At 33.7% G+C, this 20,867-nt stretch overlaps 1 protein-coding gene across 1 annotated transcript in view; it reads right to left on the minus strand.

Moving 5' to 3' along the window:
• The window catches only part of RanBPM (Ran-binding protein M), a 683,537-nt gene that overhangs the window by 448,436 nt on the left and 214,234 nt on the right, over positions 1-20,867 (minus strand). The window contains exon 4 of the mRNA XM_089595272.1: positions 18,767-18,879. Coding sequence (XP_089451398.1) covers positions 18,767-18,879 — 113 coding nt within the window. The remainder of the gene's footprint in view (positions 1-18,766; positions 18,880-20,867) is intronic.

Consider the following 20,867-nt stretch of genomic DNA (forward strand, 5'->3'; position numbering starts at 1 on the left):
ATAAAAAAAGTTTTTCCCGCCTGTGGGTCTGACTACATATTATACTATATGTTTTCAAGGTCGTTGAATCCAAATTCGAGGTCTATTTCACCCTAGCACATCACGTTTTTGACATAACCTCAAAAAACACTTCCACATCTACTATCTGCCGAACATTATGCAAATGTTACACATTACGTTGAATTAAGGCATGTTCACATAAAATTGAATTTCATTTAAATGCTTTAAGTGCTGATAACTTTTTTTATTGTTGCAATAATATTCAGGGGTATGATAGTAAAAACAAAAAAATTGTGTATCCTTATGCTTCATCTGTTGTGGCTCCAGTACCAGCTACAGTCAAAGACAGCCGTACTTGTGATGTGTATCTACACGAGATAATTGCTGATATGATGGAAGTTGATGAAAAAATAGATATGGATACAGGATCGACATCTGAAATCAGTGATGAGACAGATAGTGACATGGATCATGGCTTAAGCTCTAAAGAACCAAAATTAATATCGCAACCTGTGTTAAGCAATTCTATACGGAATTTAGGATTAGCGGAAGATGGTTCGAAATTCTTAGCATCGTTTCTGAAAGAGTACAATCTGTTGGAGCCAAAGACAAAGTTTTTTTTTTTATAGAATTAGAGAGAAGCGATTTCGACAGTAGTTTTTGAAGGATGAGGATCATTTACTTGTTTATTGTACAGACATAAAAAGTCTCATTAACGTACTGAAACCAAATTGTTATGATGCCAAAGATTAAAGAATTTTCATAGACTCTTTGAAGAGTATAAAGACAGTTTTGCTACACAATACAAACATTTATGCTCCAGTTTCCATTACCTATTCGATTGTTATGAAGGAAAAATATGAGAACATGGACATTCTACTGCAGAAAATTAATTACGAGACTCATAGATGGCAACTTTGCAGTGATATTAAGATTACCACTATTTTACTTGGGCAACAGTTAGGATTCACGAAATTTCCATGTTACTTATACTTATGGGAGAGTCGTGATCATGAATATCATTATGTTAAAAAAAAATTGACCTACCAGAACATCATTCATACCTGGTTCCCGGAATGTCAATAACAAATCGCTAGTTGATTCAGGCAAAATTGTTATTCCTCCCTTTAACATCAAGCTAGGTCTAATGAAGCAGTACGTTAAAGCACTTGATAAACCTGGAGCCTGCTTCAAATATCTTGTTACTAAATTTCCGAAGTTGACTGAGGCAAAATTAAAAGAAGGGGTTTTTGATGGCCCTCAGATCCGGACGATGTTCCAAAATACTGCCTTTATTATTACGATGAATCAGAAAGAAAAAAATGCCTGGCAAAGTCTTAAAGCAATTGCTCAAAATTTTCTTGGCAATAAAAAAAGGCCTTATTACGAACAATTAGTTAATAAAATGATTTCTAACTTTCAGAAGCTTCAATGTAATATAAATTTTGAACTATATTTTCTTCATTTATACCTTAATGAATTTCCTGATAACCTTGAGGACTTTAATGAAGAACAGAGAGAATGATTTTACTAAGATATTACGGTCATGGAAACTCGGTATCAGGGATGATGGGATGTAACTATGATGGCTGATTTTTGTTGGACGTTAAAAAGGGAATAGAAGGAAAGTCGGAAACGAAAGAGTACTTCGTTGCACAGATCGTTTGAAAAGAAGAGAACGCGATATTCCGCAAAGGAAGAGATTGACTAGAGCTTTAACTTAATATCATTGTATTTATTCATTGATTCATACACATATTTGTTAATTTATATTTATTTACTTATTTACATATTTAAAAGTATATACTTTTTACACATTTATAGTTATACATCGTTTACTTTTTTATACGGTTTTAGTAGATGTTGAAGTGTTTTCTGAGGTTATGTCAAAAACGTGACGTGCTGGGTTGAAATTAACCTCGGGTTTGTATTCAAACATACAGTATGCATAGTTAGACCCCGGGCTGGAAAAACTTTTTTTATATGGTTTTAGTAGATCTTAAAGTGTTTTTTAAGGTTATGTCAAAAACGTGATGTGCTGGGGTGAAATTTTTTGCCACGACTTGCCCCAGCGCGAAGATATCAACACGTACGTCTATGCAGATGACGTCGCAGTCAGCTGCACGTCAAAGAAACACTCGAGGTGCACCACCCTTCTTAACGAGCATATCGTCACTCTACATAATTGGTATAGTCTTTGGAAACTGGTCGTAAATGAGGCAAAGACTATAGCCATGCTCGTCTCCTGGAAAATCCAAGGAAGAAACTGCAAAAGATAAAGGTAAACGGAGTAGAAATCGACTGGAGCTACTCTGCCGAATACCTCGGCGTCATGCTAGACCGTCAACTTACGTAAATTCGTCACATCAACTGCACCCGCGGCAAGGCATACGGAGCCTTCGTGCAGCTGAAGGTTAAAGCCCTTCTTTAACAATAAAGCAGTTTCTCAGAAGACCAAGCTTCGCACCTTTAACGCCATCATCAAGAGCATTAGCACCTACGCAATACCTACGTGTGGCGCTGACAAGAAAAACCGATTAAGGTAGTTTACTCGGCCCAGTGGTGCTCCACTTAACGAAATGGCATGAAGATCATGCTGTCTTGTAACCGTACAAGAATAAGTTGATAACCTCTATGCTCTTTTTTGTTCACTTGTTGCGCAGAATGACAAAATCAGAGTTCTACGCATCTGTCAGCATAACGCTCTATAGCAACTGTAGCCTCTCTTTCGTGTGGCTCATCTAACGAAGCAAAAAACTATGTGATTTAGATTAAAAAATCTCAAAATCTAGTAACGATTGCTGTATTTAACAAAATCACATCTTAATTCTTGTTTTCTAAACTGTTAAATACTAGTTTTTTAAATTTCTAGAAGAGATACTTCTTATATAGTTAGATGAAATATCAGTTCTTAAGTTTCCTGTATACTCGTGTGTAAAAAGTGTCAACTTTGAACTTGAATATCTTGAAAATAAGTACCGCTTGCTGCCTAAAAAAAAAGTTACAATATCCGTTGAATTTTTAATGATAACGTACTAAAAAAAATCAAGTCTAGATGAAAATCAATTTTTTGAGTGAACTACCTTAAAGGGTATCCAAGGCCCTTTCATGAAGATATTAAAGTCGGTCCTGGGTATTCCCTGGTACATCAGGAATGCCCAGATCATCAAGGAGTTCAACATCGTCCCTCCAATCCAAGCAGCCCCTGTCCTCGCGTCTAGAATCCGCGCCTCCATTACGGACCACCCAAACCCCTCCATCGCCACACTGACGAACATTAAACGATTTTGTTTATGAATTATCTACTAAATTAAAAATATTATTACCACATCACTTTATTTTAAAAGAGCAGTCTCAATATATATTTGATCTGAAGAATAACTTGAACGAAGGCAAGGTAGTAATACACACAGACTTTTCGGAGAACTATGCGTACGTTGCACGAGGTGCATCACAGGGGTTTCACTAGAATAATGCTCAGTGCACCATTCATCCAGTTGTTATTTATTGTGATGAAAAAAGTACTATCAATCATAAAAATGTATTCTACTATCAGAATGTCTTAAACATAATGCCACTGCAGTATACTATATAAGGCAGCAACAGACAATTCTTGAAATAAAGAAGTTTCTCCCACAGCTCAATAAAATTATATGTTAGTGATGAAGCAAAGAAGTAGTACAAAAACAAGTATCAGATGAGTAATCTTGTAAACCATTAAAAAGATTTTTGTATAAAAGCTGAAAGGCATTTTCATGCAACTGCACACGCCAAGGGCGCTTATGATGGCGTTGGAACTATCTTTAAACGACAAGCATATCGGGCTAGCCTTCAAGTTGATTGAATAAAAGCAATGCTTACACCAACATCGCTATTCGAGTGGGCAGTGAAAAAATTAAAAAATATAAATTTTTATTACTATAGTACGAAGCAGCATAAAAAGACTCAAAGACATCTGGTTAAAAGATTTACTGCAGCTCCAGCAGGAACAAATACATCCAAAGCACATGCATTTATAGTGATTCCTGAAAAGAAGTTGAAAATTTTAAGGTATTCCACAGCCTTTGAAGTAATGAACATTATGCAGTATTAGAAGTAATTAAAATTACGGGTTATTTGACTCTTTTTTTTTAACTAAGACGTAATAACACGGTAACATTATTCTTTGTACATAATGAATGTTTTGCACTACTTGCCACTACTAACATTCTTTACGTATTAAAAATACGAGTATGAAAATCAATACTCGAAATAATTGATTTTTGTCTTACTCGGCTAACATTGTACAGTATTCTATAGGAGCTATTGCATACTATTATTAGTATAATATTATTTTGCAATAAAAAAATACAGGTATAATAATATTACATATTTGGCTTGTTAGTTTTTTCAGAACCTTAGGAATAACATTCATATAATACAATTTACTTTGAAGTCGATATGTAAATACTTATTCATCGATCTTATTACAGTCATAATATAAGTTTTTTACTGAAATACCAAAAGAACTTCAAGTTAATTTGGATTCAATTAGATTTTTAGCTATGGAGTTACTAGGATGTCGTTGCGATTAAAGAGATAAGCTTTATTATAAAAGTGGTTAAAAATGCTGCGGTATATTTTAAAATTATAAAATTTGTTTTGAAAATTTGGCGGCCACATTGGATCCGCTATTTTGAATTTCTAACATCTGACGTTGTATTTGTCACTAGCGACGTTCTAACACCTGAGTGTTTCACAAACATGCCTGATTTGCTGATTATCAATTTCTTGCTATATACTACCAATATCGAAGATTTCATAAAGCAAATTTTTTTCTCAAAAACAGCAACTTTATTAAAAAAATAGTAAGGAACATTTCTTTCTTAGAATTTTAAGCAGAATACCGTGGTATTTTTATTATTAAAAATTCGTTTACTTCTGAAAAGTTGGCGGCCATATTGGATCCTCCATTTTAAATTTTTAAAAACGCTTGGTCAATTTTCAAAGCGTATGAATAGACCAAAAATAATATTCTAGGTCTCGACAATTTCTGGCCATTTAGGTAGCCCGGTTAACGTGGAATGTCCTATATATGTCGCGAGCTCAGTTTTGATGAGCACAGTCCACCTGCCGGTTGCTAAGCTGAGAGGGAGTCCCTCAGAAAAAAGAAAGTAATCAGTCTAGGCTTGTGTCTATATATATATGGACACAAGCCCCAAAGTTTTCCATGATGTGGGGGCAGGCGCTTTTATTCTGCCTAGCTGCTTCCCACTTAATGCAAACCGTGATCTCTCAAGGGCCGGAGCCCAATCACGTGACATTCAATTCGAACGGTTATAAATTAATTTTTACACATTTTTAAAGTTATATTAATGCACGTTAGGAAACGTATGTATGATACTCGACTTATTTCAATTTTCACAAATTTTTGTGTACTATTTTATTTTAGTGCCCTTACAGTTAAAATTTCAGCATCGATATTCATAAAAAAATGTGAGATATATAGTTAAAAGTCACCACGTACAATAATGAGAGCCTATCGAGTAAAGCTGGCGCCTTTTGCCAAAGCATTGGATCAGCTAATCGTTTTATTTCACACTATCTCATACATTTCATAATTTTACCCAGACCTTTTATATCTCTAGGTCAAAGATCATTGCGATACCACACCAAAGAGAAGTCCCCTCTAAGACAGCTATTGTTCGGGATGATTTTCTCAAAAATGAGCTCGTAAAAAAATACTTATATTTATTAAGACTAGAACCCTTGACCTCTAGAACAATGTTTCCTTTGTGTCTATCATGTTAACCATTAAGCCTTCACCTCTTTTTTTGTATTTTTTATTTTCAGTACATAGTATTCTTCAAAAAATCTTGATTTACGCGTCATCGCGTTGTCAGAGATGGCAAATCCCCAAAACGCAAACAAAATCATCGTGTGACACATAATTTTTTTCGTTCTGATTCCTCCTTTTCGTTTTGTGCTCCAGGACATCCATTTTTTTCACTCTGAAAAAAGGTACAGACCAAAAAAGGACGATGAAAAAAATTACAAAATTCGCTGTATTCAGTAAAAAATATAAGGTTTTATATTTCAATTATATCTTAGCCTAAGCGCACTGCAGAGTATTATTTCAACATATAGTCAAAAGGACTTGAAAAAAACTTCAAAATGAGCTTACGTTAAGTTTAAAAACCTTACTTGGGTCCAAAGTTACGAGCGATTGAAAATTTTCTTTCAAAATTGTGATTTTTAGCGATTACAAGATTTTTGAGTTTTAGAACTTAAACTAAAATTTTGGACACGAGTGAGGTTTTAAACTCAATCTAACCTCATACTCAAGCTTTTTCAGAGTCCTTTTGATTACTTTTGGAGAAATTACTCTGCGATGCATTTAAGTTGAGATAAAATTGAAATATTAAACCGCATTTTTTACCAAAAACAGCGAATTTTATATTTTTTGGCGTTTTGGTGATGTGCCATCTTCGACAACATAATGACGCGTAAATCAAGATTTTTTTGGAGAATACGTCATTTACAAAGGTTTAATAAGAGCTATAAATTATTCATGCAATTTACGTCATAATCTTTAGGTTATGGAAGAGAGTCACTTAGACTCGTTCTAACAAAAAATCTTGAGAAACATCTTTACCACGTGCAGCATCACCAAGGACTGACCGCCAATGATTTTCTAGCACGTCTTAGATTCGCTAGATGTATGCTTCTAAGAACACTAGCTCATGAAAACTACACAGCAAGAATCCTATTCACAGACGAGGCAACGTTTACCAATAAGGGTACGATGAATCGACAGAACGTCATCTATTGGTCTAATAGAAATCCTTGGTGGATGAATGAGAAACCAGTTCATCAGTTCAAAGTAAACGTTTGGGCTGGTATTCTTGGAGACAGAATCGGTGGCCCTCACTTTTTCAATGGTAATTTAATTGGGCAAGTGTACAATCAGTTTTTAAGCAATGAATTCCAAGTACTTCTGCCCCGAGCTGATCGTCGCAATGTGTGGTTCATGCAGGATGGAGCTCGCGTCCATACAACTCGTGCTAATATGGGAGTCTTAAGGTAAATAGTTCAGTTAGATCTACTACGTCAATTATAATCATTATTTCCATCATTTTGTTTTATTGTTTTTATAAATAAGTTACTGATAATGAGCGTGTCACTTAACAACAAAATATCTAAATGTTGTTTCCCTGTATAGGCTGGGTGCATGAGGATGGAGGGGAGGGCTGGCGCCACTAGTCACCTTAACATTGTGTCTTATGGGCTTTGGGGATCAATTTGCCATTGATGGTCACTTGAACTATTTTCTTCTATAAGATTTAACATGCATTTTAGGGAAAAATGAGGGCAGCACCAGTCATGCACCTGGCCTATAATATATTTTCTCTCAAACACGAATAGTTTCATGAAAATATACACATTTTCTCTTATGAAAAATTCCATGTAACCATTAATCTTCTTTTTACTTATCAATATCCATTATTCCAATGGCTAAAATTAATTTTTACGAGTTATGGTACACTTATACTTGATTTAGAAAAATCCAACGATATGAGTATGACCATACCTATGGTGAGCCGCGACAACTAGTGCCGAAGAGCCCGTACAAAAGTAGTTGAAGTAGCAAAGTTGAAACTAAAACATTGTCCATTTTGGATGTTGGAAATAAAAATTCGAGAATTTAGCGCCATTCTGCAATGTTACAAAGCATCATGCGTCAATAACTGGAACTTAAACATTTCATACGAGAATCACCTCAAATAAACTGTAATAAAATGTAAGAGATTCGTGATAGATGCACCCAATGTGTCAAAAGTAGGTAGTACAGTAATGGATTTACGTGATATGTCGACACTATCACTATTTTATATTTTATATAGGTTAGATGTAAAGCAGTAAGAAATGCCATAAATTTTTTTCAGAACGTACTTTGGGCGTCGTTTAATCTTTCGAGAGTCTAATTATGTATGGCCAGCTTGTTCTCCCGATCTCACTGTTATGGTTTTTTTCGTTTGGCCATACGTAAAAGAATGTATTTGTAAAACAGCACCTGCTCATCGAGAAGAAATGTGTGATGAAATTAGACGAGTCTTTGGAACCATCATATCTATCATACTTGAGAGTTGCAGAAGATCATTTTTAGAGCGCATCAAAAAAGTTATTGAGAATCAAGGAGCTCATGTAGAGCATGAAATATAGCATTGGTAAAAAAAGACATTCAAATATACATACGCATACATCTCATAGATTACATGTTTGTACAAATCATTGCTTGTAACACATTTATCATGATTCTGAAGATAAAATTATGAATTATCGTTTTAAGATACATCGTAAATCAATGTGTTGTAATCGCATGACCGTTATACGCTCGCTAAGGGGAGAGGAATGCAAGAGGAGCGAGAAAGCGGTCGAGCGGCTGTACTGAGCGAAGAGCTTTTCGGATAGTTTAACTTAAACCGCGTGAGCGTGTGGTTGTGGGAAGCATTACAAGCGTCCGAAGAACCAAAGAACTTACATCCCTCTACAACAGGAGGAGCCTCTAGTCCGATAAATCAGATGGGTAATCGGCGTGATAGAAGTAACAACAACTCGAAGAAGTGTCAAGCGCGTAAGAGTACGTCTCCACTTGATAAATTACAGCGGCTGCGGCATTGACGAACTCTGCGGAGTTCTTGTGATCTGCCTGTATTCACGTCCTAATCTTACGAGGTAAGGTTAATTTTATAAGTAGTGTGATATTCCAAGCGAGGGTACTCGCCACGACCCTCAAGTTATCGATCAAGTCTAAAACTGTTCCATATTTGCAATTTCATATTACACACTTTCACACTCTTCTCTTGTACTGTCGAATTAATGGAATATACTCATTTTACCCAAGTTCGAACATAGTTTTATTGTGCGTAAGTACGTCCACTCTCTCCCCACTTTCCTCCCTGTACAGACCAGAAAGTTAAAACGTATGTTCGGAAAAGTACGCCCGTGAGTTACGAGTCTGCGGCACACAAGGTGCCCATGTACAGCTAGCCGGTGATAAGTAAACAGGCCGAGAGGGCTAGTTCTGACTGCAAGGCGTGTCAACTAGAATTTCCCGGCTTCATAGCACGGTCAAGAACGAACTACTAAGGTGAAAGGGCGGCGTCCATCTTGTTTCTCTTATAAATCTTTCCTACCCCCGGCACCCCCCATCATGGTATATATACTGCTGTAAATGGATTTTAAATATTTTAGTCAACGTAAAAAAAGAGTAAGAAAATTTAGGAGTTAGCCAATATAAAAAATGAACGTTTTCCACCTTATAACCTCAAAATCGCACATTCACCGCTTGATTTTGGGTTCTCAGGTGGAAATAGAACATTACATCAGTAAGGCGCTAAATACAACTAGCGTTCCCTCCAGCTTGTAACATTAACTTCTCGATTCGAAAATAAAGCTTTTCCCGAACCATCACGTACGCTACTGTTGAATCAATTTGGGTTATGTTTCGTTAGCTATCAAGTGTGTATAACGATCCCCGAAGACAGTTATTAACTTAACGAAAAAATAAAATTAACATACTTATCCATGAACTATAATTGTGAGAGATACTGATTTACAAATGATTATAAATAAAATTAATAAAAACTGTAAATCACATCAAATCATAAAATAATGATCACAAAGCCAACACTGCTATTTAAACGTTATGTACTCGGAAAAGCACTCTTCATTGCCAGACAGATATTAGCTTATTACATTTTAAATGCGCTGAAAAATCAGCCTAGCTGTATTTGCGACTAAGTATGGTTGCTACTGCTATAATAACATAGTAGTAGCAGTTTAGTTGCACTAACAACAGACTATGGCAACTACTACCGTAATCTACTTAGTGGCAAATGCCTTAAAATCGCATAAGTTTTCAAGTTAACCTCAAAATTAAAAAAAAGCCCCACCAAACTGATAATGATATTTACTGCTACTGTCTGTTGTCAGCACAGCTGGACTACAACCACCACATAAGCATAACAGTAGCAACTAAAAATTGAAGCGGACATTGATTAGCTGCTTGATGAGTGTAAAAGATAAAAATAAGGCAACTGTCAGTACCAAACAAACAACATATAAAAAGAAAAAGCAAAAAGTCTCAGAATGTTATAAATCAATCCTCAAAAGAAATATTTAAACATACCTTTAACCAAGTAATAAAAAGTGTCTTAAAAAAAAGCAAAATACTAATTCAACAAAGTCACTAAATGAGTCTTAGAACTGGTCCTAAGACAGGTCTCAAAGCTAGTCTCAGATCAATCCTTACAACGAGTTACAAAACGAGACTACAAAACAAGTCTCAAAACATGTCTCACAATGAGTCCCAATAACAGGTCTTAAAACAAGACTCAAAATGGCCTCACAACACGTCTCGAAACGAGTCTCAAATTAGGTTTTAAAACAGGTCTCTACACGAGTCCAAAAATAGGTCCCAAAACAGGTCTTAAAACAAGTCTTAAAATGAGTCACAAACGACTCTCAAATGAGAATTTAAAACAAGTCTCAAAACAAGTCCCAAATCAGGTCTCAAAGCGAGTCTCTAGGCAAGCCTTAGAAAAGTTATAAAACAAGACTACAAAAAAGTCTTTAAAAAATGTCTCAAAACCAGTCCCGTAACAAATTTTGAAACAAGTCTCAAATTGAGTTATAAAACAGAATTTTAAACGAGTTCCAAGACAAGTCTCACAACGAGTCTCAAAACAGGTTTCAGAAGAGGTATCAAATTAAGTCTTAAAACAAGTATCAAAATAGGTCTCAAAATTGTCTCAAAACGATTCCCGAAACAGGTCATAAAACGAGTCTTAAATCAGGTCTTGAAACAAGTCCCGAAACAGGTCTCAAAGAAAGTCTCAAAACTAGTTTTGAAGCAAGTTTTAAAACAAGTCTCGAAACAAGTCTCAAATCAAATTTTTTTAAAAATCTCAAAAATAGTCCTGAAACAAGCCTTAAAAAGAGTCTTAAATCAAGTTTTAAAATTGGTCTTAAAACTAGTCCCGAAACAAGTCTCATAACGAGTCTCAAAACAGGTCTCGAAACCGGTCTTAAAAAAAGTTTCAAGACAAGTCTTAAAACATATCCCAAATCGAGTTTTGAAACAAGTCTCAAAACAAGTTCCAAAACAAGTCTCAAAGAGTCTCAAATTAGGTTTTAAAATAGGTCTAAGAGACAACTCCCAAAAATGGTCTTATAAGGAGTCTCAAAACAGGTTTCAAAACAGGTATCGAAACGAGTCCTAAAACAAGTCTTAAGAAAATTCTCCAATCGTGTCTTAAAGTAGCTCTCAAACAACTCCTGAGACAGGTTTTAAAGCAAGTACAAACAGATCGTTTATCTACGTATATAGATAATAATGTATTACAAAACAGACTTAAAAACAAGTCTCGAAACAAGTCTTAAATTGAGATTTTTAAACAGCGCTCATATCTAGATGCGAAAAAAGTCTCTAAGCGAGTCAAATCAAGTTTTAAAAGAAGTTTCATGACACTGCTACACACAATTGAGGTCTCAAATTGAGTCTCAAAACGGGCTTCACAACAGATCTCAAAACGAATCATGCAACAGTTCCAAAATAGGTCTCAAAACGCCCTCAGAACAAGTCTCAAGATAAAATTTAAAACGAATTTGAAATCAGCTTTCGTACGGCTCCTAACACGAGTCACTAAACAGGTCACAAAGCAAGTCTCAAAACCGGTCTTAAAATAAGTGTCAAAACGAGTCCCAAAACAGGTATTGAAACGAGTCCCAAAATAGGTATCAAAACGAGTCCCAAAACAGGTCTTAAAACGAGTCTTAACACAGATCTTAAAAAACATTTTAAAACAGGTCTTAGAACAAGTCCTAAAACAAGTTTCATAACGAGTCTCAAAACAAGTATCAAAACGTGTCCCAAAACAAGTCTCTAAACAGGTCTTAAAATAAGTCTCAAAACGGCGTCAGAACAGATCTCAAAACAAGTCTTAAATCTGGTTTCATAAAAGGTATCAACACGAGCCCCATGACAGTTCTTAAAACAAGTTTCAAAACCGGTCTGAGAATAAGTTTTAAAATATGTCTCAAAACGAAACTTACATCAAGTCTTAAATTATGTCTTAAAGCAGGCCTCAGAACAGGTCTAAGGGTTCCTAAAAAAGGTCTCAAAAGAGGTTTCATGACAAGTTTCGACACAAATCTCAAAATATGTTGCATAACTGATGCTTAAAACTGCTAACGAACTGTCAAAGTACTATCTAAGTACTGCACAGATACTGCTAAAGTGCCGCACATAAGCTGCATAAGTGCTTTCCAAGTGCCGCATAGTACTGCTGGAATAGCACTGAAATACCGCACAAGCGCCGCGTAAGTAATACTTACGAATTAATTGCCTCATTAGTGCAAAACGTTCGATAGAAGTACCACTCGACTAATGCTTCAATTGCACAGATTTAGCGTCGATTTACCGCTAAAATGACACTGAAGTCCCTTATATGTTTGGCAACAAAAAAACAATATTTTATCAACGATACGTTAATTCCCTTGCACCACTTAAAAATTACACTATTGCCGCAAAACTGCCACTGAAGTTTCTATAAAATATCATACAAGTGGGACTTAATTACAGCTCAAGTGCCGCCCAAGGACTACTTAACTTCTGACATGGTCTAGCACGATGAAGTAATAGTTAAGAGTCGCTTCTCCGCTCAACTCCCACACAAGTTCTATAAGTATGCTGTTCCCGAGTTTTTTGAGTGCCCGCCAAGTGCCCAGCAAGTACTTGCCATCGTTAAACCATAACGTGATTGAATATTCGTAGTGCTTGTCAAGTTAACGTTTATGTGCGATTCATCATAATAATGGGCTCTGTTGTGTTACATTGTTATTTTTTTACGGGTAACATGTTGTTTGAAATAATAACCTTTTTCACATAAACAAATATCTTTTTTTGTATATTCAACACCCTGTTTATTATTACAAAAAGATATATGCACCGAAACCGAAATTTATTGTTCGAAAAATAAAGAGTGAGTACGGAACATGAAATGTAACCAGCCTACTAGTGTGAAGTGTCTGCCAATTGATATCAGTAGTCCTTGTGCTTAGAGTTGAAATGACATTCTAATTGACTTACCCACTATGCAGCGAGTGAATGACTTTAAATGATCGTTACTTCAATACACCTTATTAAATTATAACGATTACCCTTGCATTTTCTCTATGTGTGTGTGTGTATTTTACCGGGTTACCACGACAGCCGACTGGTCTAGTCGCCAAGGCCACCCACTTACCACCTGTGTGTGGGGATGTATTGCCGCACCAATTTCCAATTCTTTTAATGATGTTATACTTTATCCATGGGCGCAGTGCAAATATCACCGGTAAAACACCGTGCCAGTTAAGCTGACACTCTCTGCACCAATGGTGCATCGGATCCACTCGCAACTGTGTAGCCTTTCTCCGGAGAGGACTCCATATTTCAGGACGTCCACTCCTCGCCCTTTAAGCCAGCGCTCTCTGCCGAAACATCGGATCCAGGCTTGTTAGCCTCCCTGGAGAAGCTCCATGTTTCAGGGACCACTCCGCGCCGGTAAGGCCAGCGATTCCTGAATGACGCATCGGATCCGATAATCCTTACCTATGGCCCAAACACTGTTTTGCATACACCCAGGCCCGATAGCCTGTGGGGCAAGGAAAAAGCCCTGGAATTACTCTGAAGAATAATTCCACGAAAAAATCCACCCCGAAACAGTCGGGGTTACATAGAAACTGTTCCCGATGAAAACAGTTTTTGAAAAATCTGCATTTACCGGGAACGGCCACGACCCCTAGAACAGCGTTATATTAGTAACAAGCACGCTTACCACTAAGCTAACGCCACTCCTTATAAGGCGGCTTATTAAATTGTGCATAATAGCAAAGTATAAACATGGGCAAAGATATTATTGACGCACAGGTTATTACCAGATAAAAAGTAAAGTTGAGGTTTTATAACTCTGACTACAAGAAAGCATCTTTATAACCTTCCATTCAACTCGTTTACCAATTTAATTTTACTTAGGAACTTGTAACAAGAATAAATAACTCTTTAAGCTGGAGTTTAGAAAACGTAAATTTAAAATTAAGAAAATATTACTTTTCTATGTGAAAGCCCAACTGTTTTTTGAGTTATCTAGATGCAAAAATGAAAATTAAGCATGAAAATAAAACAAGTACGAAGAAAATTTCGTTTGCAAATATATTATATTCTTTAATTGTATTAAATATTTTACAAAGATAAATCTGTTGAATCAATGTCTATCTTTGAAATCATACAAATTGTATCAAACGGACATCATACTTCAAGAAAGTTTGTGATTATTCAATATTATTACATGCCATGATATAATACAACTCTATAATTAAATTCATTGTAAAAAAATGCGTATCATGATTTTGTGTTTTACATTTCTATTTCTCATTCTGATATGTTAGATAAATAGTAGAATTATCCTTTTTTATGTTCATACATCTACTTATAAGAAACAAGAGTCGTCTTTGAGCAATGACAATTCGTGCGACTTATGGCACGTAGAAGTAAAAACCAACAGTTAACAACTAACCAAAGTTATTTATAAGAAAGCAATAACACAAGTTGTTTAATTCTGTGCATATTGAGTCTACTGTGTTTACTGAATGACTCTAATATCTTTGAACACAGCAGACTTTGTGCTTAGTGACACATGAGAGCGTTAAAATATTATCTGAGCAATCTATGAAGCTTCAAACACATGGTCAGCACGTATTCAAACGTCTATCTTAATTTACAGATTGGAAACTAAAAGCTTTTTTCAAAATATTGTACGACGCGCGACGTACTGCACGAAGATTTTAACTAAGTAGTGTACTGCCTCTATCAAGAATTATATATTTATCTATCGATTTATCAAATATAATTTAATCAAGTATAATCTATACATCTGTTGCACTATGAAGTATAATTTGACTAAGAATAATTTCTTTATCTATCGATTTATCAAACATAATTTAATCAAGTGAAACTTATTTATACATCAAATGTAATTTATTTATTCATGTAATAAAGTTTAATCGACTGCAATTTATTTATCGAGATGTCGAGCAATCTGTCAAGATTAATTTACTGAAGCGATACAGTATACAAAACAAATCTAAGCTTATCACATACTTTAAAAATAATGCACTCTTAGAAATTTAATGTGACTTCAATAGATATAAAATCAACATTCATGTATTTATCATAATATCAATTGGCACATATAGATAAAGGCACATATTATTAAGACGATAACATACATTCTCAAAGTTTACAATGAAAATAAAATTATTTTCTAATTCAAAAAATTTTTCAATAAATAACTTACTAGTGAAAAATATCTTTCCCGGGTGTGGATTACACAAATAACCTCTCATTTATTAGACAGTTATTCTACTTATTGAACTACCAAGGAGCCATGCATTCATTCAAATTGTATGTTTAGACAACTTCCCATTATCAGTTTTTGAGTTGCCTTACCTAAAGCTTAATTTTGTTAGAAAATGAGTTTAATTAAGATTAAATAAAATTCAACATTAAACTTTTATTTTATTGACAAAGCATTAGAAATATTTTCTTATATTATTGAGCTTGAGATGAGTTAGCTCAAAAACTAAAAATGATAACTTATCTGAACGTACGATGAAAGTGAGTTTACGGCTCCTCCGTAGCTTAATTGATAGTACAATTGTCTCGTAAACGGGATGTGTTTAATCTGCACCTTGGGAAGATATTTTTTTCATCCTTAGTTATTGCTTAGAAAATTTCTTGAAACAGACGATGATTTTATTTTTATTTTATATTTAATCTTGAGAATGTTTGTTATAAAAAAAAAAGAAAAAAAGATGGGTGGTCTAAGAGTGCTAATTAAGAAGTTCATCCATTTATATACACCAATTAATATGATTATGAATACATCAGTATTGCTTAAATACTTATTAGAGTCATATTTAATTTCCTATTTATCAACAGAGCATTAAAATAATTTTTCAATAATACATTATTATTATCATAATAAAAATACGACCTCAACACCAAATAAAAAAATCAAGAACGTAAGTAGTTGTACGAACTGCTAATTACGCATCTAACAAAGGAGTGTGAGACACGTCCTTCACCCTTTAATATTTATTGGAGGTGTAAGTTAAATATTATCAATTAATTTTTCTATGAAATCTTCTGAAGAAACTTATTGCACTAAAAAATGTGAAATTCTTATGGTCACAATATCAGGAGCCACAGGTTATAAATGATTATATTAATTATGTAAAGAAGATATAAAGTATGACTTCAGATAGGCAATCAATTATTGATGTATTTTTGAACACATCCCTCCAGCAGTTCAGTCGTAAAGCAGCTGTTTAGTAAACAGAAGGTTCTGTTTTTTTATCTACACTCAGGAAAGATTTTTTTCAGGCTTGCTTATGCCTTAAAACTTCTTTAAAAAAAAAAAAAAAAAAAAACTGATGACTTTCTATTTTCAGCCTTGAGAATATTTGTCATTTTAAAGGACATAGGTTAGCTGAGTGTGTTTTATTGAAAATGCTTGTACGGTACCTCTATTTATATGTGTCTTTAAATGTGATATGAAGTAGATGAAAATTATTACATATCCAGTAACCATACAAAATACGTTAATTATCAACAAGTACTTAAAACATTCTCTACTATATCATACAAAGGAGGCTAAATAAATATTATACGGTTCAAAAATATCAACCGTCAAAAGAAAGTTAAAAACACAAGGCTATTAAAAATGATCGATGGATGCATTGAAAAATCTCTATAATTAACCTGAACTATTGAACACAAAATAACAACCTGGATAAAATACACTTGAACTTTAATGTGTTTCATGAAACTACGAAAAAAATTCAGGAACTATATTCTTATGGTAACTTGCAGGAAGATAAAAAATAAGAACACGTGAAATAATGGGATGAATAAAGTTAATACAAAATCGTAAGTTAAAAAAAAATATGAATTACATTTTTACACTTACTTGAACTATCATTGCAGTTATAATTAATTATTATACCAATAATAATAATAATAACTATTGAATGAATAAAGTATTATCTTAAAAGAAGACCTATCCAAGAATCCATCAGAACAAATGGCTAAACAAGGTAACAATTCAGTGTACAATAAATACAGAGTTTTCGTAGAGTAAGATATGTTTACGGATAAAGTTGATTTGAAGAAAATTCATGCAGGCGTGAAGAAAAAAACTTCGGGAGCGCCTTAGCAAAGCTCTATCAAGACAAAAAACAATTTAACATTACAGCTACACACACCGCAGAAACTAGATATATTGGCTCATAATTTAACAACAATTTAATCCTATTTCAATTTCTGGCTCACTAATAGATTTCAGCTCCAAGACCTAAATGAAACTCAAAACAAAAGTTGGCGTAGAATATCATACATGTAGAGTCATTGAATAACAAGAAAGTAAAAAAAGCATTGGAGAAATTTACAGTTTTTAATTTTTATGACTATACCAATCTAAATATTACTGCCATCTATGCTAATAATCCATTTACCGCAGAATTTGGTAAAACATTAGATAAAAAAAGAGACGTTTGAAAAACAAAAAATATTATGTGTCTGTTACCATAAGATTAAAAAAAGGGTTATATATTTTCGATTATTTTGCCCATTTAAAACTGTTGACCATTACTTTGCTATAAGATATGGCCGAGAGCAACTGTCGCCAAAATAAATTATGTATCTAAATTTCGAAAGAATACATTGCAAAATAGTGACCTAAAATGTTCAACCAATTAAGACAAATCTGTTAAACAGAATCTGCGCTAAACAATGAACCAAAAAGTGAGACATTCTCTCTATCTACAAGTAGTAATGCAGAAAGCTTATTGTCTATGTATACTAACCTGCAGACAACGAAGTCAGAGGTCTTCAAGTAAAACCGTGAAATTCGAACAAGTGACTATTTTTCGGAAAAAAATTAAGGCAAGCAGATCTTCGAGCTTCACTTCAGAATTTTAAAATGCAACTCTTTATCAATGATCAAGAAAAATAAAACTCACACCAGTCTTCGGATCTGTGAGTTTAGATTTTATAAAGAAAATAATAAAGGAGTAGGAAGAACTTTTGTAATTCATTAGTAATATACCAAACATCAATGTATGTAAGTAAATATAAATAAATCTAATGTCACTTGTACTATGGATGCCTCAGACTTAAACTTATACTACTTAAACTCAAAATAACAGTAATAATAAATATATTATCTTTATACTTATAATTTACGTGTATGTGAATATATATACATCTTCTTGTACTACTCTTACAGTCAAAAAAGAGTTACAGTCCCCGCTCCTCTTAACATACAGGACGTTTTCTCTTACATCATATGGGTAAAGAATTTGAAAAATTTCGACTAACAATTATTGAGAATACTAAAAAATGTTTTATCTCGAGTTCTCAAGAGAGCTGTAAATGGCTTCAGTCAGATTCGAGAGACTTGAATTTTTCTCGGTAGTACATGTAAAATCTTGTAATAAACAAAACCTATTACTTTAATAATCCAATAGTATAATAATTACCTAACAAAATGTGTCAGTTTTGATAATTAAGTAACTATCTCTAAGCCTAATAAGACCTTCCAGATCGATAAACATTTACATAAAGTATAAGAATCATGCACAATTTATTGAAAAAATATATTAAAATAAGTGTACAACTTACTTTGCCTATTTTTTATGGATTCAATGTCCTCTTCAAATATTTGATTTGTACTATTGGCAAAAGCTTCAGCAGTAGCACAATATCCATGATGTACAAGATAAGTCGATACCATTCTTTAATCAAATAATAATGTTATGAAAACAACATAACTGTAAGGAAATTGAATTTGTTTGAGAAGTTTAAAATTACATAACAAAATAAATCCACATTAGTGATTATAAGTATAGTCAATTTCAGGCAGATGTGCAGTATCAACGCACTTTGTATTCACGTCTCCGTAGTGGTCATTGTAATCAAAATTTATTCATTAAAATAAACTATCGAAAACTGATTATCTACTCGCATAACATTAGACAAAAGCACGTTAGAATATATAATTATAAGCTGGAATGGACTGTGCAGCACATAATTTCTGTAACTTTACATCTATTAATACGGAGCATAGTGTGCAGTAAGTTTTTAACGTTTCAGATTGTACCTTTTTATAGTGTGTAAAAATAATGCTTTTAAAAGTACTGTTGTAGCACAATGCACAGTGGTAGAAAACCCTTTGGTGCATTTTGTTACTTTGATACCTCATTTATACATTATTTTTCAAAAATAATGATAATGACTCATAGCGTCAGCTATGACAGCCTACGATCCTACGTTAAAAGCTAAATCTTTTCGTAAATTTTTTATGAAAATCTCATAGAAACAGGGATTTATTTGACATTACAAAAGGACCACACCTGGTTTAAGTAACGTTTTTAGTTTATTTACTTTCTAAACGTAGAATTAGCTCTTTATTAGATTATTAATTTTTCCCTGCATGTAGGATCACCGGAAAATTAAGATGTTCAATTAAAGAACTTTAATAGTATTTTAAGATGAAATAATAAGAAATAACCTATTTTTTAGAATATATGTAAATATAGGTAATTCTGCTATAAGTGGCTTAAAATGCTTTGAAGAATCGTAAAAACAAGTTGGTTAAATAAATTATTTTTCATAGTAGTTGAACTTTAAATACTATCCACAACATACATCTAGAGTGATCCTACTATAAAAATTTTGAGTCAAAAGATGTACGGTATTTTATGTTAGTCAATTTTAGTCAATTATTGTCAAAATATGCCTGCTTCCGACATGTGTAGCTAAGGTGTTTATGTAGTTAAAGTGTTTTAACTCAGATCAAATCAGAGTTGGAATGAAACTCTTTTAATTAAAGAAAAACCTCGTTTTATTCAGTGCCTCTTTTTAAAAGTTGTAGCTGTTTTGAAAAAAAAACGATAAAAAAATCACAAAGTTAAGGTTTCGTAGACTTTTGCCAAAAATTCGTGATTAAAAATAAGATCCCTATAACTTTTGATTGATAGCACTTAATTTGTTTTTAATCAATAGAGTTTTGTTTTAGCATTTATTTGAGGCTGTTTAGGACCAGTTTAAATAGTGTACTTCTTCGGTACTAGTCTCGGAAGTAGAATATATATTCATCGATGTATCTCACGAAAAAAGGACAATTAGACCAAATGCCGAGACACATGTCTCATATTTTATCTCAAAATTACTGAAGAAAAAGTTTCGTGGAGTTCTGGTGCACGAAAGTTAGAAAAAAAGACACTTTTACCATTAAGGGGTACGAAAATGACAGGTACAGAAGTGACACTTCGAGTACTATTGCAGTTCGAAGGCAGCGTTTCTAAACGGTTTTTTGCTAACAAATTATCTGTCTTTAATAAATAGTACAAGAAAACAAATGTTCCTTACTTGTACGAGTAACATAGTGGTGTGTCTATAGAGGATCGGAAGTGACCTAAATTTTTGTCAACACGAAAATAAAAAATAAAAATATGTGTCAATAACCGAGGTTGGAATTTTTGACAGCTTTGGGTTGTGCAATTGTCTTTTTATAATATGAGACTAGAATAGAAACTATGAAAAAGTGTTACGAAATGCAACATTGCGGTTTTTAAAGTGACTTATTCTATAACCGACATTTTGATTCAAATTGTGAGATATTTCGTACTTGATACAATCTCTTGCTTATAGATGGAAAATGAATGTTACAACAGCATAAATGTAACATACGACGCGACGTTCAAATTTGACGATTTATGTG

The sequence above is a fragment of the Copidosoma floridanum genome, unplaced genomic scaffold (assembly GCF_036245765.1).
Source record: "Copidosoma floridanum isolate Cflo_tuat_1 unplaced genomic scaffold, Cflo_Japanese_pri ptg000002l, whole genome shotgun sequence".
Classification (NCBI taxonomy): Eukaryota; Metazoa; Arthropoda; class Insecta; order Hymenoptera; family Encyrtidae; genus Copidosoma; species Copidosoma floridanum.